We start from the raw sequence: 24,924 nt of genomic DNA, 5'->3' as shown, positions 1-24,924 counted from the left end.
CCGCTTATTTTCTAAGGAGAAGGGCACCCATCTTCCAACACAAATCGGGAGATGGGCGTCCTTCTCCTAAGGTCGCCCAAATCGGCATAATCAAAAGCCGATTTTGGGCGACCTCAACTGCTTTCCGTCGCGGGGACAACCAAAGTTCAAGGGGACGTGTTGGCAGTGTACCGAAGGCAGGACCGGGGTGTGGTTAACAGATGGGCGTCCTCGGCCGATAATGGAAAAAAGAAGGGCGTCCCTGACGAGCATTTGGCCGACTTTACTTGGCCCATTTTTTTTCACGACCAAGCATCAAAAAGGTGCCCAAACTGACCAGATAACCACCGGAGGGAATCGGGGATGACCTCCCCTGACTTCCCCAGTGGTCACTAACCACCTCCCACCCCGAAAAAAAAAACTTCAAAAACTTTTTTTTTGAGTATGTCCTTCGCTATGCATGCAGTTGAGGATGTCCAAAATGTGGATGTTTCTGTGAGAAGGACATCCATGCCTTTGCTATGCCTCTGATATCCTCTATTTATTTATTTGGATTTTGGATCACAAGTAGCAGTAGTGGGATTTGAACTGGCCACCTCTGGATTGCAAGACCAGTGCAAATTTCAAGGGAGTGGAGTAGAGTAGAGTAGAGTAGAGTGGAGGAGTGGCAGAGTGGCCTAGTGGTTAGAGAACTGGTCTTGCAATCTAGAGGTGGCCTGTTCAAATCCCACTGCTGCTACTTGTGATCCAAAATCAGATAAATGAATAAAGAGGGTGTCAGAGACATAGCAAAGGCATGGACGTCCTTCTCACAGAAACATGCACATATTGATAAGTTGGACGTGTATATCCCAGTTTTCTAAAATCAGGACATATGCTAGTTTTCCATTTTAACTATAACTAAATTGTTATTAAATCCACCTTTCATACTCATTTTCCTTCAGTTCACCCCCTCCCCCAGCAAAATTTAGTCATGCTAATCAGATGCATTTGTCACACAGGGTAAAGTGCTGCTTTTCAGTGCATCAGATTTCAGAAAATTTATTTAATAGCCTAACACCCTTTTCAGTGAGCTTTCAGAGGCCAAAACCTCCTGCCTCAGGTCAGTATAATGCTGTTACGGTATCCTCTCCTGACCTAAGGAAGGAAGTATTGGTCTCTGAAACTTCATTAACACAGGTACCATATTACTTTATCCTAAATTAAAAATAAAATTATTTTCTTTACCTTTCTTGTATGGCCATTTACTTTTTCTCATTGTGTCGCTCCCAGTCTCTAGATTCTGCTTTCCTTCGTTTTCGCTTAACTCTTCTGCCACGGTTTCCTGGCCATTTCTCATTTTTCTCTCCTTTTTCTTTGCTTTCTTCAATATTTTTCTGCCTCTCTCTCTGTCCTGATTTAATTCATTCTTACTATCCATTCTTTAATTTCCTTCATCTACTTATGGCTTTTCATCTTTTTCTCACCCTTGTTCTCCCCATGCCCCTTCCTCTTCTTCTCCTGTCTTTCACTACTCTCCTTTTCCATCCAGCAGCTCTCTTCTTTCTCTTCCCATCCTTCTAGTCTCCCCTCTCTCTCCCCATCCTTCCAGTAGTCTCCCCTCTTTCTTTCTGCATCCTTCCGTCCAGTGTCACCTCTTTCTCCCTACCCTTCCATCCAGCGTCTTCCCTCTTTCTCTCCCCATCCTTCCATCCATCTACCCTCTCTCCTGATCCTTCCATCTAATGTCTCTCTCCCTCTTTCTAACCAGTGTCTCTGTATCACTCTACCCTTTTCTGTTCAGTGTCCCTTCTCTCTCCACATCCTTCCAGTCTCTCACCTTTCTCTCTGCATCCTTCCAGTCTCTCCACTTTCTCTCCCCATCCTTCCATCCAGAGTCTCTCCCCATCCATCCATTTTCCCTCTTTCTCTCCCCATCCTTCCATCTGTTTTCCCTCTTTCTCTCCCCAACCTTCCATCCAGAGTCTCTCTCCCCATCCATCCGTTTTCCCTCTTTCTCTCCCCATCCTTCCATCTGTTTCCCTCTTTTTCTCCCCATTTCCATGTTTTCCCTCTTTCTCCCCATCCTTCCATGTTTTCCCTCATTCTCTGCCATCCTTCCATCTGTTTTCCCTCTTTTCTCCCCATCCTTCCATCTGTTTCCCTCTTTCTCTCCCCATCCTTCCATCTGTTTTCTCTCTTTTCTCCCCATTTCCATGTTTTCCCTCTTTCTCCCCATCCTTCCATGTTTTCCCTCATTCTCTGCCATCCTTCCATCTGTTTTCCCTCTTTTCTCCCCATCCTTTCATGTTTTCCCTCTTTCTCCCCATCCTTCCATGTTTTTCCTCATTCTCTGCCATCCTTCCATCTGTTTTCCCTCTTTTTCTCCCCCATCCTTCCATCTGTTTTCCCTCTTTTTCTCCCCATCCTTCCATGTTTTCCCTCTTTTCTTCGATGAGGCCCGCCCTGCATGCCAGCGCCAGCCCCAGCTCCCATTGCCGGCCACTGCTGCTTTTCCTGTTGAGCAGCAGGGCCGGTGCTACAAAAAGAAGAAGCGCTAACGGCGCTAAGGACGAGAAATGTTAAAAAAAAAAAAAAAAAGCGCGGCACCGGCAGGCACTGTCTAGGCAGCCTTGAGGCATTGGCTGCTGGCTCGCAGGCTCCTCCCGTCGGGAGGAGCCTGCGAGCCAGCAGCCAATGCCTCAGCAGCCAATGCCTCAAGGCTGCCTAGACAGTGCCTGCCGGTGCCGCGCTTTTTTTTTTTTTTAACATTTCTCGTCCTTAGCGCCGTTAGCGCTTCTTCTTTTTGTAGCGCCGGCCCTGCTGCTCAACAGGAAAAGCAGCAGTGGCCGGCAATAGGTGCTGGGGCTGGCGCTGGCGCTGGGCGGGCCTGGGCTGAAATTGGGTGGGCCTGGGCCCAGCCAGGCCCACCCGTAGCTACGCCCCTGGTCTGGGCATTGCCAAATACCTGGATATTCAGAACCAGTGCCCAAGAAATGGCCTGGCTGGCATCAATCAGCATTTTTAAAAATTGCTGACCTGCTGCTGGTTGAATATTGACCTGTCAGTTGTTAGCTACTCTGAGACATATATAAATGCATGACTAAATCATTTTTTAACAAATTTGTTTCTGATGCATAATGATATGTGTTTATGGCCTGTGAGAGACTCGAGAGACAGATAAATAAACTGTCTTTCTATTTCTGTAACTTTAGATAACGTCTACTCAGTCTTGTAAATTTTATCCATGACTTTCCTTTTCAGGGGTTTTTATTACAAAAGGAGATGTGGGAATTGGAACCATAGTTGGATCTGCTGTATTCAACATCCTCTGTATAATTGGGGTCTGTGGACTCTTTGCCGGGCAGGTAAGAACAGAATGCAAAATGAAACACTGGTAGAACTATATTTTGAGTTCCAAATTGTCTCAGCAGAATATTTGCTCTATATACCAACAACTCGAAGCACTTCAGTGTGGGAGATGTGGGGAAGAAAAGAGTTTTAAGAGGTTAATCTCTCACTGAAATGCAATAATGCGCCTCCTTTTAATCATAACCCCCTCCCTTCTTTAAAATTTAAAATAACATAGCAGTCATCATAGGTCAGATTAATAAAGAATCAGCGGAGTACCAAGGGTGGGGCAGTGGGGGCAGTCTGCCCCGGGTGCACGCTGCAGGAGGGGTGCAGGGAATGGCTGTCGGCTCCGCCGGTTCCCTGCTTCTTCTGCATTATTTCCTGTTCTGGGGCAGAGGGAGCAGGGAACTGGCGGAGCCAACAGCCACGCAGCTGCTCCCAGCACCCCAGCATGTAAGAAGAATGCACCCGGGTGGGGGCCTTGGTGGTGATGCACCAGGGACAGGGTTGACGCTGCACCTGGGATGGGGATGATGCTGCAGCCGGGGGGAGGGGTGCATAGCGGCGATCTGCCCCAGGTGGCAGCCAACCAAGGAATACCACTGTAAAGAATATAATATACTATTTTAGGGGGGGGGGAAACAAGGTAACGGCTATGAATTCCAGATTGAGTATAGTCTGACATTTCAAAAACTCGCTCATACAAAATGTTGTGTGTAGTGGTCACATCTATGCCTTGCACTCTATAGGCCCGATATTCAGACTGCAGGAGGCAGCCCGCATAAGTTCCGCGATCGGCGCTGAGCCCGGATTTTCAATGCTGGGCCATTTCCAGTGACCAGCACTGAATATCCATTTTTTTGGGGCCGGCTTAAACTTAACTGGGAAAGTTAATATTCAGAGCTGGACGGTAAAGTTTTTAGCAGCCAAAGATAGGACTGCTATTTAGGTGGTCCAATTTGGCCACTAAACTTAACCGGCCAGCGCTTGAAGAATAATGAATTGTGTGGCAATATCAGTCCTTGAAGAATATTGAATTTAAACACACCTTTATTCGATAAACACTCTACCTTTAAAAAGGCTGTGTGTACGGTCTGGTAAAAATCGTTGTGGAATACTCTGGTGCTGGGAATATACATATATCTCATTGGAGAACAGCACCAGAGTATTCCACAACGATTTTTACCAGACCGTACACACAGCCTTTTTAAAGGTAGAGTGTTTATCGAATAAAGGTGTGTTTAAATTCAATATTCTTCAAGGACTGATATTGCCACACAATTCATTATTCTTCAAGGACTGATATTGCCACACAATATATACATGGTGTAACAGACTCCTGACGCAGGCCAGTTGGGCCGAAACACAGCTGTGTCGAGTCAAATCACCTTAATAAATTGATTCATTTTTTATTTTTCTTGTGTCGTCTTTTTCTGATTTTTATATTTTGGTTTTTATCTTGTTCCCAGTGTTTTTTCTTATCTTGTGTGGATTTTTTTCAGTTTCTCATTCCCTTTCTTTCTGTTTTTCATTTAATTCTTAGTTTTCATTTTTTCCACTTTTTACGTTTTTTGCGTCATCTTCGCTGTTTTTGATCACTCTTTGAGATGAGCCACCCTTGGCATTTCTGAACTGAGGGAAGGAGGGGAAAGCACATGAGGGGGAGGGAAGGGCACACAGGCCAGCTTGGTGGCTTCTGCCTCACCAAAATTTGTGCCAACTGCTTCTTTCTACTATTTGCCTCACTCTAGCCTAGTACCACTAAATCAGCTGCTGAACAGGAAGTTCCAAAGAAAATCTACTTCCTGTTTTGTGTGTGCTACAGGAACTGCTCTGCTTTCAACTCCTGTGCAGTGCTGGCAGCCAGAATATTGAGCAGGTGGAGAAGGGGCTGAAGGCTGACAAAGGGGCAGAAGATGGGGACTGGGGCTTGGAGATGGGCCTGATACTAGGGATGATAGGAAGGCATTGGTGGTGGGAGAAGGAAGAGAAGGACAGATATCACTGGAGGGAGGAAACATGGCATATCCAGGAGAAAGTGAAAATGGAGGGGCTAGAGATGGATTCTGGGGTTAAGGTGGATGACGAGGATAGGGAAGTGTCAGCTCATCTCTCACTTCAAGTAGCAAATTGCATATAAGCATTGATACTTCCTTCTGTGAGCTGAGAGTCTCTATGATACAGAGCTTGATAATATGTCTTAAATCTTTCCTGTATCAAAAAGAAGTGGGTTACATATGTCCCAGCTGCATCCTTAATGTGAAAAGAAAAACCTTTGTATCGGTAATTTTCTCAACTGATGTACCAAGATCTTTATTAGGATTTGTTTAGCTAATACAGAAATAAACAAATTATTCAGTGCTATTTAAATGATCTCAGTGCAGTTTAGTTGCTCATAATGCACGAAGGGTTTAGTTGGAACTTGTATGCTTATGCTTGGATACCAAACTCTGTATTTGAGCTTGTTTTTGGGAGATGAGTCCCGCAAGTTTATGCTTATTTTGACAAGCATTTTGATTAAAGAATTCCCAAGTTACTGCATTAAGGTTGTCCCACATGATCCATATGGAAGCTACTGAGTTCAAGTTGCACTCAAGGAATGCTCTGAGAACCTCCCTATAGGCTATACAGGTGGACCCATCTTGTAATAAGGACCATCTCTTCCCCTGCTGTTCCTCCCCGAAATTTGGTATAGTCACCCAGTAAGGAATGTGATCGGATTCTGTAATGGTTTTATTGTGTGTTGTGTTTTTCACTTATGTATGCTTTTATGTTATACACTTAGATGGTGGTTGATAAACAGGTTACAAATTTAATAAAATGAAATGAAATTATTCTGAGGGGATGATGTTGGGCCCCATTTATGTTAAAATGGCCCTGGTTGTAATTGTAGTGAAATATACAACTTCCTTCCTCACATTTAAAGATAGCTTCATGCCTCATACTGTCCCTGGGGGTAGTCAGCATGGAATCCGGCTACTTTTGGGGATTCTGTCTAATGAAAAGTCGCTAGCTTTTGAAATATGTATTGAGTCAGTCCAATAAAAAGGTTTATCTACTACTTTTTTCTCAAAGCTTATTTTTGCATATTCAAGTTGACTAACACAGTAATCTTGAGTATTGCGTTCAATTCTGGTTGCCATATTTCAAAAAAGATATAGCAGAATTAGAAAAGGTTCAAACAAGAGGATGATACAGAGGATGGAACTCCTCTCATATGAGGAAAGGCTAAAGAGTTTAGGGCTCTTCAGCTTGTAAAAGAGATGGCTGAGGGGGATGATTGAGGTCTACAAAATTCTGAGTGGTGTACAACAGGTAAAAGTGAACTGATTTTTCACTCTTTCAAAAAGTGCAAAGAGCAGGGGACGCTCATTGAAATTACATTGAAATACTTTTAAAACAAAGAATACTTAAGCTCTGGAACTCCATATCTGGGTTTAAAAAAATGTTTTGACAAGTTCCTGGAGGAAAAGTCCATAGTCTGCTATTGAGATAGACATGGAGGGGGGGGGGGACCGCTGCTTGCCCGGGGATCAGTAGCATGGAATGTTGCTGCTATTTGGGTTTCTGCCAGGTACTTGTGACCTTGATTGGCCACTGTTGGAGGCAGGATACTGAGCTAGAAGGACCATTGGTCTGATCCAGTATGACTATTCTTATGTTCTCCCTATGTTTTGTTTTGAGGAAATCCTATACAAACCATCTCAATTTGAAGCCCAGAGAAAAGAGAACTGTTCACAGTCCTTGAACTGCAATTGGCTTCATACGTATGAAATGTTGGTTGAATTTATCAGAACAGTATTGTAATTTAAGGTTTTCCCAAATGAAGCAAACCCTCTCCTGAGGAACAGATGCAATATTATGCACAGTGAAGTTTTTAGGAAAAGGATACTGGGACATGCAGTATAATATTTCAGCAGGATAAAATTCACTGGTGAGATTAAGATTTTCAATTTTTTTTTCTTGTATAGTGCTTCCATAAATCTAGCTTGCATGAAACTTAATCCTTTAAGCTTTAATTTCACTGACTAGAACTAATTCATACTGATTCAGTGACCGATCTCTGTTTTTGTGATTACATTTATAAGATTTTTTTTTTACATCGAAGCATTGTTTGGAGCAAGTGAAAAAAAAAGGATTTAAAAGGCTTACAGTGAGTGACATCAGACAATATTGCATGCATTATTCATTGACTTTGCTAGTTCTTTTAATTATGTATCATTTGCTTTTTGTCAATCAGCTTCATTTGTTGCAGAACGATTGCTGAAATTTTCTCTTAAGAAAATTGGAGAAATGATTCATAGAGCCCATGCACAAATAGGTGCTGCTTCTTCTGTCAACATGAAACATGTTAATTTCAATGACCAGTGTCAACAGTTATGCATTTTTAGGAGTGACTTTAATGATAGTGCTAATGTTACCATTCAGATGGTGATACTCAAGGATCTCCTAGGGGCCCTTTACTAAGCCGCGTAAGCGTCTACACTTGCCCAACGCATGCCAAAATGGAGTTACCACCCGACTACCACATGGCTCTTGCGGTAATTTCATTTTTGGTGCATGTCCGATACGCGCGTCTGAAAAATATTTTTTATTTTTGGGTGCTCGTAACAGATGCGTGCCAAGTGGCATGTGGCGCGCATAGGTCAGTACTGCCCGGTTACCGCGTGAGTCTTTACCACTAGGTTAATGACTGGCGGTAAGGTCTCATACCCAAAATGGACGCGTGGCAATTTTGATTTTGCCACACGTCCATTTTTAGCAAAAAAGGCCTTTTTTATAGGCGCGCTAAAAAACGGATTGGCGCGCTTGCACTACCGCAAGCCATTTTTCAGCATACCTTTGTAAAAGGACCCCTCAGTTTGCTAGGTACCAACTTCTGTATTGGCAGTCTAACACCATGTGAGTACCCATTTCGATTTCTAAAGAACTATTCTACTTGGGAATTTGGTTAAATTCTTCTTTGCCTATGAGGGCTCATTTAAAATGACGAATATGCCTGTGTTTTATAAATTGCGATTAAAACAATGCCTATGAGACCTTTTGGATTATAATCATTTTAAAGTTGGTAGTTCAAAGCTTGATCTTAGCTCATTTTGGGGCCCTTGTACTAAGCTGCATTAATAATAATAATAGCAATAGTGTCTTATATTGCACCAATGACCTTGCGGTTCTGTACGGATCACCTATAAAGAAACTGATCATTATCAGGAAATACAGTAATCACAATACAATAAAAATATGGCAACAACAAAAAAAGAGAATACAATAATCGTAATAAAATAAACAAAATCAACAAATATCTCAAAAACATTTATCTCCCTAATAAGAATTTTCTAAATAAATGTGTTTTAATCAGACTTCTAAATTGCATAGAATCACTTGCAGATAATAGAAAATTAGCAATAATTTTGTGTAACCTTCCTGCCTGAAAAGAAAATAAGTTTTACAATAATTGTATCCTCTTTTTACTACTACTACTACTACTACTTATCATTTCTATAGCGCTACTAGACGTACGCAGCGCTGTACACTTGAGCATGAAGAGACAGTCCCTGCTCGACAGAGCTTTTTACCCTTTAGGGTTGGAAAAATGAACACGCTTATATTTCTCATTGGTCTAGTCAATGTAGAGAATAAAAAACTATTTACAAAATATTTATTTATTTAATTTATTTATTAGTTACATTTGTATCCCACATTTTCCCACCTATTTGCAGGCTCAATGTGGCTTGCATAGTACCGTAGTGGCGATTCACCGGTTCTGGTCTGAACAAATACAAAGTTTACATAAGGACAAGGTGTGGTTGTGGTAGAATGGGGATCATATGTAGTAGATACATTGGGGGAACATTAGGTGGGAAGAGGGAGAGTTGGGGTGAGTCCATTTCGTTCTTGGTGTTGTTGTATGATGGTACTCTTGTTTTTATGTTGGGTCGGCGGGGTATGCCTTTTGGAACAGGTTCGTTTTTAGTTTTTTCTGGAACTTTAGGTGGTCATATGTTGTTTTTACTATTTTTGGCAGGTCATTTCATAGTTGTGCGCTTAAATAGGAGAAGCTGGATGCATATGTTGATTTGTACTTGAGTCCTTTGTTGTTTGGGTAGTGGAGATTCAGGTATGTTCGTGCTGATCTTGTTGTGTTTCTGGTTGGCAGGTCTATGAGGTCCTCCATGTATCCAGGGGCTTCGCCGTAGGTAATTTTATGGACCAGGGAACAGATTTTGAAAGCAATATGTTCTTTGATTGGGAGCCAGTGCAGTTTTTCTTGGAGGGGTTTGGCACTTTCAAAACGCGATTTGCCAAATATAAGCCTGGCTGCTGTGTTTTGGGGATCTGGAGTTTCTTTATAATTTGTTCTTTACAGCCCGCGTAGATTCCGTTGCAGTAGTCTGCATGGTTTAGTACCATTGATTGTATCAAGTTGAGAAATATTTCCCTTGGGAAGAATGGTTTCACACATTTAAGTTTCCACATTGAGGGGCAAGAACCTTATATAACATACAAAATAATGTGAATGAGATTCTGGCAGATAGGGGAAGCCAATTGGATTTTATATGTTCCGGTGTTAAACTATCAGGTTTTTTTTTCATGTATAAGACTGTTAAAACAGTGTTTAGTGTGCTGTAACAGCTAATGCAAGGTTGTGTTAACCTGACTTTGTGCTAAAATCGCTATTGGCATGTAGTAAGTCATATTGATGGAGCTTTTGGTTGGGTGGAGAAAGGTCATGGAGTACTCCCTGTAATTAATACACTGGACTTACCGCATGCTAAACAACAAGGAGGCATTAGGTGTATCTGCATTAACTGCACATTGGACCTGTATGTTAACAGCAACATTAATACATGGCCAGTATAAGAAAATTTAGGGAACACTCCAAGGTGCTATGTTATATCTGGACTTGATCACGTTAAAATCTAGCATTTCAGTGCGTTAAGCCCAGATCTTAGCACACTGTAGTAAAAGGGCGCCTTTAATTATTGTAAACAAGAACATACTTAAATCTCCATTACCCAAGCTGCAAAGGACTCAAATACAAATCAACTTATGCATCCAGCTTTTCCTACTTAAGCACACAACTGTGGAATGCACTACCAAAAGCCGTGAGAACACCGTACGACCACCTAAACTTCTGGAAATCACTAAAAGCCAACCTGTTCAAAAAGGCATACCCTACCAACCCAACTTAAAAGCCTGAACTCTGCTACACAACAAAACCAACGCTCGCAATGGACATAACATAACTCTTCCTCTCTATGATTCCCAAATGTGTCTGTAACACATGAACCTTATTCTACCACAACATCACTATGTATTTGTTCTTTACTGGAGTTGGTGAACGCCTTTATGGTACAATGCAAGCCACATTGAGCCTACAAATAGATGGGGAAACGTGGGATACAAATGTAACAAATAAATAAATAAATACACTTTATATAAGGTTACTATTGTATTGTTTTTGGTCAGACAGGTTGCTCAAAGTGCAACTGCCCACTTTCTAGCAGGCATTTCACATTTAAAACATATTTCACCTATCTTGGTTAGGTTATTATTATTATTATTATTTATTACATTTGTACCCCACATTTTCCCACCTATTTGCAGGCTCAATGTGGCTTACAGAGTGTTGTTAAGACAAAGTCATGACAGGATATTGGATACAATCAAAAGTGCGCAGAAGATGGATGAAGAATTAGAGAAGATGGTATTAGATAGGATAGTTTAGGAGGTGATTTGTGTCTTTAAGGGTTCTTTTTGTAGGCTCTATTGAAGAGATGTGTCTTTAGGGATTTGCGAAAGTTTCTTAGATTGTCCATAGTTTTTATGGCTGGGGGTAACCCATTCCATATCTGTGTACTTCTGTAGGAGAAGGTAGTGGCGTATGCCTGCTTATATTTAAGTCCTTTACAGCTGGGGAAGTTCAGATTGAGGAATTTGCGGGCTGATCTCTTGGCATTTCTGGGCGGTAGGTCCACAAGGTTGAACATGTACAGTGGGGCATCTGCGTGAATGATCTTGTGTACGATCGTGCAGATCTTGAATTCAATACGTTCCTTGAGTGGAAGCCAGTGAAGTTTCTCTCTTAAGGGTTTCACACTTTCATATTTGGACTTTCCAAATATGAGTCTGGCTGCGGTATTTTGGGCTGTTTGGAGTTCCTTAATAGTCTGTTCTTTGCAGCCAGCGTACAGAGTGTTACAGTAATCCAGGTGACTAATTACCATAGATTGTACCAAGGTACGGAAAATGTTTCTCGGGAAGAAAGGCTTAACTCTTTTGAGTTTCCACATTGAGTAGAACATCTTTTTTGTCGTGTTCTTCACGTGGGTATCGAGAGTGAGGTTTTGGTCGATGGTAACTCCAAGAATCTTCAGGTTTTCTGATATAGGAAGGGTGCAGTATGGTGTGGTTATAGAGGAGTAATTGTTTGTGTTGTATTGAGAAGTGAGTACTAGGCACTGAGTTTTTTCTGTGTTGAGTTTTAGCTGGAATGAATCTGCCCAGCTATGCAAGGTTCCGAAGCTTTGGTTGATCTCGTTGGTGATTTCATTTGGATTGCGTTTGAACGGGATGTAGATCATGACATCGTCTGCATATATGTAAGGGTTAAGGTTTTGATCAGCTAAAGGTTTGGCTAGAGGTATGATCATTAGGTTGAAGATGGTTGGTTGGGATCCTTGAGGAACTCCGCATTCTGGTATCCATGGAGGTGATCTTTCGGCGTCTGTTATTACTTGGTAGGATCTGGTGGTGAGGAACCCCTCGAACCAATTGAGGACTGGGCCTCCGACTCTGAAGTATTCTAGTACATGAAGTAGTATTCCATGATCAACCATGTCAAAGGCGCTTGACTTGTCAAATTGTAATACGAGTATGTTCTTACCAGTAGCAATTGTTTTTTTGAATGAGTTCATTGCCGCCACTAGTAATGTTTCGGTGCTGTGATTTGATCGAAATCCTGATTGTGACTCATGTAGAATTGAGTATTTAGTTAGATAATCAGTGAATTGTTTCGTAACTATGCCCTCCATTATTTTGGTTATGAGCGGAATAGATGCAACTGGTCGATAATTAGTTATTATGCTTTTCTTAGCGTCTTTTTGCAGATGAGTGAGTAGAATGTTTCCTTTATTCGTGGGTAATAAACTGTTTTGGAGTCTGTGGTTTATTTGGTCCAAAAGGTCTTTCTTGAATTGTTTGGGGGCGCCTCTTATTAGGCTAACAGGGCAAATGTCTAGTTTGCATTGAGACTTGCCATATTTTTTAAGCCATTGTGAGAGTTCATCTACTGAGATTTTGTCGAAGTTGGTCCATGAACGATCTGCTGGGTATTCCCCAGGTTTTGGATCAAGGTATTCAAGGATGCTTGTATAGTTGGTGGTATTCGAAGGTATCATGCGTCTGAGTTTTATCATTTTTTCGTTAAAATGTTTCGCTAAGTTGGTTGCGGATGGGGTGTCTGTGTTGTTGGAGGTAACCGGTGTAGTGTTTAGGAGTTTGTTCACGAGTGAGAAGAGCTTATGTGTATCCTTGTAGTTTGGTCCTATTACGGTTTTGCAGTACATTCTTTTGGTTTGTCTGATTTTATATTTGTATTTTCTTTGCAACTGTTTCCAGTCGTTGAGAATGAGTTCGTCTTTTTTCTTGCTCCATATTCTTTCCAGTCTTCTGACCTGTGTTTTTAAGGCTTTCAGTTCGTCGTTGAACCATGGTATTGAGGTTTTTTTCTTTTTGAGGATCTAGTTTGGAGCGGTGCTACCCTGTCTAGTATTGCTGTGCATCTGTTGTCCCATTCTTGTAGAAATTGGGGTGAGTTTGTAGAAGTTGCCCATTCGTCAGTGTATAGTTCTTGCCAGAATGTTAGTGGGTCTATTTTGCCTCTTGTAGTATAGGTTCTTTTTTCTTGTTTTCGTTGTGATCCTTTTCTTTTCCATTAGAGGGAGGTATGTACTTTGTAGTGGTCTGACCATGGTGTAGCTGTCCATTTTGTGTCTGTGATAGTGAAGATGGGCTCTGATGAAAGTTTGTGAGTTATAATGTCTAGTGTGTGTCCTTTGTTGTGGGTAGGTTGCATGTTAGGCCAGTGGAGCTCCCATAGTTGGATGAATTCCTTGCATTCGTTAACGTTCCTTATGTTAGTGTTTTCAAGGTGTAGGTTAATGTCCCCTGCTATGAGGAGGTTCTGGGAGGACACACAAGTATTTGATGTGAAGTCCATGAAGTGTGTTTGTGAAACTTGCCAGTTGCCAGGGGGCCTGTAGAAAATGATTAGGTTTAGTTGATCAAGTAGATCGGGGTGGTTAATTCTAACTGAGGCTATTTCAAGTTAGGGTAGGATGGATTCTGCTGTTGCAGTGACTGTGAATTGTGATTTATAGATTATTGCTATGCCTCCTCCTCTTTTTCCTTCTCTAGTCCAATGGGAAATTTTTTTATCCTGGTGGACAGAGTTCTAAGATTATTGGGTCTTTGGAATCATGGATCCAGGTTTCGCTGATGAGTAGGAAATCAAGGTGGTCTTCCGTGATCCAGTCGGTCAGTGTTGTGGTTTTCTTGATTACTGATCTGGCATTAGTGTAACCTATTTGTATTCGTTGGTATTGTTCTTTTGGATTCAGGTTTGGCTTCCTATATTTTGGAGAATTAAGTTTTAACACATATCCACAAAGTGTTGCATAGTGAATTACCAACATCTCTTACCAGCTTCATTACGTTTACATTATCCATTTAGGTCCCTTCAAACAGCAATCAAAAATCTATTGAGGTACCCACATTTAAACAGATATGGCTTGAGGAATACTGGTCATCTATTTTGCTGGTCCTTCTCTGTGGAAATCTTTGCCTGTTGATTTAAGGTTGATGTCCAGCCATGTCTCCTTTCCAAAACCATTAAAAACATACTTATTTTAGAGTGCTTATGGTGATTTACTACTTGGTGTCAGTGGTAGGAGGCAGGTGTCTGGATGGTGAGTCAGTTAATGGAGAATCACCAGTTTTTGCCTTTCCCTGAGGCAGAGATTTAACATTCCTCTTTACATGTTTTACAATGGCTGCAATTAACCCATTGTATTAAGGTTATGTGCATTATAAGAAATTGAACTCAGAGTCCAACTTGGTTGGACCATCTTTGGTCTGTCATTTTGATTTAAAGGCACTTTATTCTGCCTTTTATACACTTCTTTGTAATAAATTCTACCCAGTTAATGATAGTTTAAAATCTGGGAAACTGATGCAGGAACTGATGAAGAGATTGTAGATTGGAAGGTCTTGTGGAGCAGTGTCAGTAGGCCTACTTTATCCACAACACTTATGCTGTCTCTGTTTTTAGTATTTTTGGTTTTCTTAATGCAGCAGGCTTTTTGTACACCAAGGAAATTGTGGCGAGCTGGTTTGTTGGAGACATCGGCCTGCTGGCAATGTTCCAAAGACATTGGCATACTGCACACATAATTTATGAATGTCCACTACTTCTATGTTTTTGGAAGGCTGTATGGACCTTCTGTTTGTACCAGAAATTTTGAATTTTAAACAGGATATGACTTTTAACAATTATATTGTGTAGGCCTTCAGTTTAATGACTGATCTTCTTGAAGCTGTTGGGGTGTTGCTGCATCAGAATTTGCTTGACCAATGTTTCATTAGTCTAGATATCACCAAAAAGAAAAATTCAGAGGGAGACTTTATAACGTGGAAAGTGGGGTGTGTAAGTTAAAGAGTCAAAGGTTCAATAAGCTTCAATGACTGAGCCCTGTTTACAGGAACTCAATGTCATGCTCTAATAACATCACCAACATCCCAGGTAAACCACTAATATATACACTCCAATAAGTAATGACATAATAATAAAGCGATCTAATTCCCAGTATCAAAAACAAGTGTGTGGGGGAATCAATTAAGTCATGCCTCTGTATAATATGTCCCCACTATACTAATAAGCACAATAACAGTATCAGTGATGTAGCTAGGACTGAATGGGCCTTAGACAGAACAATTGAGATGGGCCCCTTATAACACCATTTCTCTGGGAGGTGGGGGGGGGGGGGGGGAGAGGAAGTATGCACATTTCCCAAAGCTTAGATATTACAATTAATAAATTTAAAAAAAAATACTTTTCTTCTGCCTTTGTTGTATGAGCATTGCTTTTTCCGCCCTGGGTGCACACTGCAGGTGGGATGCAGGGAGTAGCCACGCAGCTGCTCCCAGCACCCTCAGGAGGTAAGAACAATGCATCGTGGGGGGGGGGGAGGGGGGTTGCACAACGGCGATCACAGCAGACCAAGGAACACTACTGTAAGGGAACTACTTAAGGTGGGAATGCCATTCTGCGCTTAAATATTGGCCTAGCAAGAATTTTATGTGCAAGATAGCATTTCAGTTCATGCATTGATGTATGCTCATGCAAATCTGGATGTCGATACAGTTTTTTATGTGCTCAGATCTGCTGCCACTAGCGTAAACCTGTGTGTGCATCAGTGACGTAGCTAGACACCCACTTTTGGGTGGACCAGGGCCCAGGGTGGGTGGGTAGAGGAACCTCACCCCCACCCCAGGTGATCCAGTCTCTCAAATCAGCCCCCCCCCCCCCCCACACACACACACACTTGCACACATACCTTTTAAACAGCAGATGTTTGCCAGCATCGACTGATATACAGTGTTCGCTCTCTGGCCATCATAACCTTTCCTTTGATATATTCTCGCCTATGCAGAAACAAGAATTTATCTCAGAGGGAAGGCTGTGGGGCCACCGGGAGCAATGTGTATCAGTCACTGCTCACTGCCAGCGAAGATCTGCTGTTTAAAAATTATTTGTGAGGAGAGAGGTGTTGGGAGTTTTCAGCTATCAGGGCCTGGGGATCCCCGCCTGCCACATCCAGGGCCCACCCGTGGCTACGCTGCCGCTGTGCATGCATTCAATGTATTCTCTCCTATATTATTGTACATTTTTTATGCTGGGCGTATTTGCATTCTATTTGGTTACTGCATTGAGGAGCAAAACGTTTGTGTTATACTTGCATTAGGAAGCCACGTGCTAAGCGTTAGCCTATGGCTCTAATGCAAGCTTACTACATCAGCCCCTTATGCATGCAAATCTCTCTCATGAATAGTCACTGTGGATATCCTGAAAACCTGACTGGCTGGGGAGCCCCAAGGACAGCTTTAGGAACCTCTGCCTTATGGTGACAAGACAATACCTACTGTACCTGAATGTAACTTATTTTGAATACTGAGAAAGGTGTGAGCTAAATCGAAATCCAGGGTGATCCGAAGCAGAGTTGGCACTTTTCCAACATAACATAACATAACTTAATTTAGCTGGTTAAGTACGATTTTCAGCATTTAATCAGCTAAGATAACCGTATAAAAGAGGAACACCTAAAATGCAGTCCTGTCTTTATGCAGTTCTTCATAGCTGTTTAATTGCCAAATATCATACTTAACCAGCTATGTTTTCACCTGTTCTGTATATCTGGAAATTCAGTGCCAGACCCCCGACATGTTCCTACATTGAATTTCCAGGTATAATGCCAGTGATTGCTACTGGCTGAATATCGAGCCCCAAATTTTTAAACAATCCAGGAATATAAGACTTTTCAAATTAAGACGCTATAGTACTTTGACACTATCAAGAAACGGCTTAACAAAGATCTGGGATTCATATCTTGCGTTGTGATCACCCATCTATCTCTCCCTCTGTTCTCTCCCCCCCCCCCCCCCAACTCCTACCTTTACCCAAGGAGGTACTACATTTACATAACAATGATATGCATAAATGTTTAGAATACTAGCAAATATGCAAATATCCACATATCTGTCAATATTCCTTCCATGCATTGTCCTTCAACTAAGTATATATCTTGGTCAGTGGTCTTCCTCATAAAATGTATGGGGACAGACTTAAAAATCTCAATATGTATTCTATGGAAGAAAGGCAGGAGTGGCAGTTATGATAGAGACATTTAAATACCTACATGGCATAAATGCACAAGAGGCAAGTCTCTTTCAATTGAAAGGAAGCTGTGTAATGAAGGGGCACAAGATGAAAGTGAAAGGGGATAGACTCAAGAGTAACATGAGGAAATACTACTTCTTCATAGAAAGGGTGGTGAATTCGCAGAGTGACCTCCTGGTGGAAGTGGTGGAGACAAAAACAGTATCTGCATTCAAGAGAGCTTGGGACAGGTACGTAGGATGTCCAAGGGAGTGGCAGGGGGAGAGTAGATGGCATGGATGGGCAGACTGCATAGGCCATATGGTCTTTATCTGCCTTAATGTTTCTCTGTTTCTGAGAAGTTTTGAGAGAAGAGGACATTATTTTGTTCTGTGCTTTGGTGATTTAAAGATTGGGGTTTAAAAAAGAAATTGTAGGTTTATTGATAAAGACAGAATTTTAAAAAGCAAACTTTAACTAGTCTCCATATCCTTTTTCCCATAGTTTTAAAACTTGAACTTTCTGCCACAGCCTACAGCATTAACAGATAGCCTCTAGAAGGCACAGCAGGGCCTAGTTCAGTCTTCATACCCACCCACCCTTCCCAACTCCCACTCACTCCTAGCACATCTCTTTATGTATAGTCTTAACTTAAAGTCATTATTCTAAATAGGATAACAAGAGGGGAGTTTTAATTACATTTAATTACTTTCTGAGAAGCAAACACTAAATAAATCACGTGGAGGGGCATAATCAAATGTGAACGCCTATCTCCATGGGCGTCTATGTCCGAAAATGGGTATGTGAAGAGGCGGGACAGACCGTATTTTCGAAAAAATGGACGTTTTTCAGCTGGGCATTTGTTTTTTTTTAGCGATAATGGAAACTAAAAATACCCAGCTCAAAAACGTCCTAATCCGAGCCATTTGGTCATGGGAGGGGCCACGATTCATAGTACACTTGCCCCCTGACATGCCAGGACACCAATTGGGCACCCTAGAGGTCAGTGTGGTGGACTTCAGACAACGCTCCCACATGCATAGCTCCCTTACCACGGGTGCTGAGCACCCAACCCCCCTCCCCCAAAACCCACTACCCACAAATGTACACCACCATAGCTCTTAGTGGTGAAGGGGGCACCTACATGTGGGTACAGTGGGTTTTGGAGGCTTCCCATTTACCAGCACAAGTGTTACAGGTAGGGGGGATGGGCCTGGGTTCACCTGGCTAAAGTGCACTGCGGTACCCACTAAAAGTGCTCCAGGGACCTGCATACACGCAGGCCTCTAGGACTTGTTGCTGCTATATAACATTGGCACACCAGTTGACACCTGAAGACTAATCTCTCCGAAAACGTCCTTTATTGGAATAAGCACGCTTACTCACAGTTAACTGCAGATCAGAGGTTGTGCCCCACTGGCAACGAGTCTCCCTGGTACTGAGATGAGCAGTAGGTCCGAGCTGGCAGAATGGTGTACAATGCCCTCTTTCAGCCACATTCAAGGTAAGAACTAAGTTCTGTAATGTGGCTAACACGTGAAAGGGATCTAAAACTGGCTTACAAAAATGGCCACTACCTCATGGACTACTGGAAACAAAACAGGGCACACTCTGACCCAGTAAGCAGGGGGGAAAGCACCATGGGAGTAGAGCCTACCAACTACCAACATCGTGAGCATCCACGGAGCCCAATACCCTACACCCACCACAATGCATTGCTGATGTGACTCTGCAGTGCGCATAATAGAAAAGGTGTCACACTCACCCGAGAGCCACATCAGAACCAGGGAAAGGCTGTCACAGGATAGAACACATTCTGCTGTCATGGAGGTGGGTACGGCATTTGAGACTGGCATACAGGCTGGAAAAAAAGTTTTTAAAGTGGGGTCTTTTTGGTGGGAGGGGGTTAGTGACCACTGGGGGAGTCTGGGGAGGTCATCCCCGATTCCCTCCAGTGGTCATCTGGTCAGTTGGGGCACTTTTTTGGGACCTGTTCGTGAAAAAAAAGGGTCCAAAAAAGTGACCCAAAATTGCGGTAAAAACGTCTTTTTTTCGATTCTCAGCTAAAGACGCCCATCTCTCCTCGGCCGATAACTACGCCCCAGTTCCGCCTTCACCACGCCTCCAAAATGCCCCCGTCAACTTTACCCATTTCCGCGACGGATTGCAGTTGGAAACGCCCAAAATTGTTCTGTCCTGGTGGACAGTAGTACCTCCCTACCAGTATACTCTTTCCCTTCACAGAAGGAGAAATGCTTTCAGAAATTAGGAAAGCTGGCATATTGGGCAAATTTATAATAATGGGTGATTTAATTACCCCATTATAGACTGGATAAATGTTACATCAGGCAGTGCTAGTGCAGTAAAATGCCTAGATATAATAAATGACTGCTTCTTGGAGCAACTGGTCCAAGAACCGACAAGAGGGGAGATATTTTAGATCTAGTCCTTACTGGAATGCAGGGCAAACAGTGTTGGATCTGCCTGGTGGGACCTACCTTGACAGTGGGGGCAGATGGTGTTCTGGGGGGCTTCTTATTTCCAAGGTCTGGGGGAAGGGAAGGAGAGAGGCATTATTGGGGAGGTGGGAGGGGGTTTAGGGGGCACTTTTTAAAAAAACATTTTAACAAATTTTGTGAGTCTCGGCCCGATATTCAGCCGGGTCGCATAACTCTTATGTGGGCCCCGGCTGAATATCGGCCAGTTCCACATAAGTTCTGGTGCCCAGCCTGCCCAAACTTAGCCCCCGATATTCAGTGCCCAGCTCTGAATATCAGGGGATAATTTAGCTGGTGACGATCAGCATTGAAAAAAACACTGACCGCCGCCACCTGAATATTGTGGGAATGTGTATACTTGGATTGAAACCAGGTTTATTTTGTTGACTCAGTAGAGTCATTTTGATGTCTCAGTATATTATTCATGGGCTCCTTTCTACCATGTTTGTGGGGCAGACCATACAATTAACCTTCTTATAATTGTAGCTGCATTGTTATTTTCATTTTTGACAGATAATATGCGGCTGTTGGTGTTATCAGCATATCTGTTGATTATTGTCTGAATGTGTAGAATTCTCCAGAGGTGCTGGGAAGAAGTTTATTTTTTGATGACTTGTGCACTGCAGAATAAAATAAGTGTCTGAGAGCTGGACTGCATGATTGATGAATACAGAGAGCCACTCAGTAGCTAGTGAAGAATCCAAGTCAGTGAGTTCTACTGTTGGCAGGGACAGATCGCATTTGTGGAAGTGTTTCTGGCGCAGGTGTTTCTAGTTCTTTGTGATGATTGTTCATTAGTGGGTACCAACAGGATCTGTCTCATCCAATGATAACATTGCTTCATGAATAGACAGCTGAAAAGATTAGAAGTATGCACCACGCAAGAGATAACAGAATTCCAAAGAAGCTATTTACTGGTATTAACATAATTTAAAGCAGATAATAATAATGAAAACTGGAGTATAACCCAGTGATGCACGTAAACCCAAAAATAGTTCCGGGCAAAGCATGTATCAAGTCTGTTTTTAGTTGCTCCACTGGAAATTTCCTGACAGAGGCATTGAGATATCTCATAGATATAGTGTAGATGCGGATGCAAGATTTTCCAGTGGGCAGGATTGAAAATTATAGGTCATGGTATGAGGCTTGAAGCAGTAGATTCGGGAGTTGCATTATCTCTTCATAGAAAGAGTGGAAGATACCTGAACTGCCTCCCAAACTCAATTCAAGAAAACATGAGATAGCACAGGTGATCCTTAGTCATAGGTAAGTGAAGATGAGCCAGTGATCCAGCAAGCTCTGTGATAAGGAAAATGATCAAACTAGTCTTTATTTACTATCATCTTCTGTTTAGATAACAAGGAACAAAATTATGAGTCTTCTTAATTTTCTTTTTTTTTTTTCAGATTTCTTTGGATATGTGCACATGTACCTAAATGTAGTCAGATTTTGTGGTAAATTTTCAAAGGCTTAGGTGCCTTTACACAATTGGATTTTAGATTAGTTCCTCGCCTTTCCAAATTATGCTTCAAGAGGTCCTTTTACTAAAAGTGGCCCGCAGTAGTGTGGGCGTGTTATTGGTGTTCCGGGCCAGTTTTTACCGCATCTGGGGAAAAAGGGCTTTTTTTCAGTGTGCCGGGCGTGAGTAACCAGAAGTAATCACGCATAAACTTCCTGCTCGCTAGTCCCTACAACCTATCCACTCTGCCCATCCATACCAACCTACTAAACTCTTCAATCCCTTCCTCTCTCTCAAAGATTCTCTTTGCATGTTCCATACCTTCTTGACTTCAGATACACTTCTCGTCTCCACCACCTTTGCTCTAATTCATTAAGCAGCCTTAATGGTGCAGGCGTATAATTAATTTCCTTTCTGACAGAGCTGCTGTGTTAAAGTGCTATGCCTCTTACCTTTCTCTGTCCTTCTCTATTATACGTTCTGTTTTTACTTTTTAAAATTTAATTGATTCTAATATATTTTAATGTTTTTATTACAAACTACTTTGACATGTGTAATGAAAGGTGGTACTGGAAAAGTATTAAGCTAAAATTAACTAGACTGGATTAAACTAAGGGCAAATGTACATTTGTATCACACTGCAACTATGCATCTTTCCAGGGCTGGCCCAACCATTAGGTAAAACTAAGCAGATGCCCATTTACCCAAATTATTGAGCAACTCAAGGACCTGAAAGTTAATTGGGAGGCACAAGACTGAAGCTTTACCTAAGACACTTAACACCCTGGTACCACCTCTGCACGTTTCAATTGGTTTGCTATCTAAACGGGCTTCCACATGACAAATAACAAATAAAAGTTTTGGCGATATTGGGGCCGACCATATATATGGGTGACCATCGCTAAGGCCGGCCCTGGAAAGAGGCATTCCCAACCATATTATCGAAAAAAGATGGCCAACCATCTTTTGTTTCGATAATACGGTCGGGGCCGGCCAAATCTCAACATTTGGGCCGGTGTTAGAGATTGCTGCCATTGGTTTCCTGCCGATAATGGAAACTAATGGCAGCCATCTCAAACCCGGCCAAATCCAAGGCATTTGGTCATGGGAGGAGCCAGCATTTATAGTGCAGTGGTCTCCCTCACATGCCAGGACACCAATATATTGCTCCCAGATCCATAGCTCCCTTACCTTGTGTGCTGAGCCCCCCCAAAACCCACTCCCCAGAACTGTACACCACTACCATAGCCCTTATGGGTGAAGGGGGGCACCTACATGTGGGTACAGTGGGTTTCGGGTGGGTTTTGGAGAGACACACAAAGCATAATATACAGAAATTTGTTGATGAAACTATGGCCAGAGTCGGCGTGCTGAACCAATGACTCACACATTTCCCTGCACTCGCACTTGAAAGCTAAATTTAAATTTGATTCTTTCATGTTTTATTTGGATCCCTCATATACTCTGTGGAGGTAGCATTAAAATCGAGCGTGGTACCGGAAGATTGGAGGGTGGCCAATGTAACGCCCATTTTTAAAAAAGGTTCCAGGGGAGATCCAGGAAATTATAGACCGGTGAGTCTGACGTCGGTGCCGGGGAAAATGGTAGAGGCTAGTATTAAAAACAAAATTACAGAGCACATCCAAGGACATGGATTACTGAGATCGAGTCAGCACGGCTTTTGTGTGGGGAAATCTTGCCTGACCAATTTACTTCAATACTTGATATGCTTTCTTTTTTGGGGATCCTTCTCAGCTGGAAAAATTTCTTTCGGATACATTTTAGGCAATTATTTGGAGGGCTATATTAATAGTTTTCCTACAGGTTTAGGATAGTTAGTTCAGTTCCAGTTTAACTATTGTACTTGCACTCTGATTAGTAAATGTGTTTCTTATATCTCTTTTGGGAATTGTAATATGATGACATGCTCCAGATAACTTCCTCTTGATGTGGACTTGATTGAATTGTATTCCTTTTTTGTTTTATCCTTGTTAATTCCAGTTAAATTCTGTGTATGGTTAATTGCCATGAATGTATATATTGAATATTCAATAATAAAAAAAAAAAAGATATACTTTCACTTTTCACTTACTTTCAGACATTTTTAACAAAACTATTCATTGCTTGCATACTACACCAAAACTTGAACAATAATATATCCATTGTGTATGGCATCAGTATCACGTCACAGTCAAGGCAATCAAAGATACTAGTTTACTAGCCGAACCGAGGCCTACTAACTATACCTATTGGTCAAAATATTGCACACATCTATGAACTAAGAACACAGGTCTTAGCCTAATTCAGTGCCGGTGGATATATATGTGTATCAGAGAGTGTCCTTAGCTGTATATACCATACTGGAATACATAACTGTAAAGCAATATTTGAAATTGAGCTTAAATAGGTAGGCACTCACTCCCCTTCCTCCTCCTCCCCCCCCCCCCCCCCCCCCCCCATCTTCCTTTTGCCAGCCAGCAGCTTTTATTGTGCTTACAGACATTTAAACCTGTCTTTGACATGAGAACAGCAGGCCACCTATTCCCGTGCCATGAGGTTTGGGCTTCCCACTGCTTCAGTTTTGGCTGCAAGAGCTGAAGGCCACCTCATCCTATACTATGCAGTGTGAGCTCCCCACAGCACACCACTTTAGTCTTGCGCACAGCTAGACCCTTTTTTACTGGACCAATTTTCTTCTGCTAACAATCCCATTGATCTGTGATTGGCGGAGCCTAAGCTCCCCACCATCGTATTGCTTCCTGCCACTTCCTGTTGTGCTTTAGGCAGAGGTTTCTTTAGGTATGTGGAAACAAATCTTATGTGTATGGTCAAACAGAGATAAATGGACCAACCCTCTAAAAGGCATTATTGCTTCAGGGTACCACACCTAAAAAGGTATTGGAATCAAATTTGCCTTCTGACATGGTTTGATGACTAAGGAGTTATGTCACGGACAATTAAGTAAATATCATCTTTGTATGTTACTCACAATATTATTAGTTTCCAGCACATCAACTTGCAAAGGAGAGGAAACTTTATGTTGATTAGTCAGCCATTATAAAAAGCACAGTTTACATTTTGATTTGATAAACCAGAAATGTTTTGCAACATGTTTTTCATCTCATTTTTGATTTACATGCTGCTTGTTTCACCAAAGCAAACTTTAAACTGGGTTATCTGACCATTTACAGAATATCTCCTTTCTTTTAAGACTAAAATGATATTTGTTTAAAGCAAGTAAGGGTAATTTTATAAAGCTGCATCTAGTTAATATACACTTTCAAGCACGTGTTTTACAAAGTCATGTACGGGCATACTTAACCTACTTAACTTTATAAAATATTAGCATGGGGAGGAGAGAATCTTCTGGATGCTGTAAGCCTGGAGAGAATTGTAAACAGCAGATGTGGTGGTGCTTACCCTGCCAGAGCCCTGGATGATCTGTGACATCAAGAGCAAGTGCCATTTACCACACGTGGCCATTGGGACATGCCTGAAGGGGCATAACCTAAGGGGCACACCCCTTGGAGCCATAAAAGAGCCACAGTGAGCTGCAAAAATCTGGCATGGGATATAAGTTGGTGTTTTGGTGGTGGATGGACTGAGAAATTGTCTGGTTATAATCTATATTAATAATTCTCACCTCAAACATTCTGAAGCTCACTCTGTGGCAGGGAAACCCTGGAGCCCTGCACTTAGGCTGTCACCACTCACCACTC

General features: G+C 42.1%; 1 protein-coding gene across 1 annotated transcript in view; it reads left to right on the top strand.

Moving 5' to 3' along the window:
* The window catches only part of SLC24A3 (solute carrier family 24 member 3), a 646,438-nt gene that overhangs the window by 427,935 nt on the left and 193,579 nt on the right, over positions 1-24,924 (top strand). Inside the window, exon 6 of the mRNA XM_030194674.1 lies at positions 3,223-3,326. Coding sequence (XP_030050534.1) covers positions 3,223-3,326 — 104 coding nt within the window. The remainder of the gene's footprint in view (positions 1-3,222; positions 3,327-24,924) is intronic.

This window comes from Microcaecilia unicolor, chromosome 3, assembly GCF_901765095.1.
Source record: "Microcaecilia unicolor chromosome 3, aMicUni1.1, whole genome shotgun sequence".
Classification (NCBI taxonomy): domain Eukaryota; kingdom Metazoa; phylum Chordata; class Amphibia; order Gymnophiona; family Siphonopidae; genus Microcaecilia; species Microcaecilia unicolor.
Note: the sequence above shows the minus strand (reverse complement) of the source record. Positions and strands in the feature narration are given on the sequence as shown.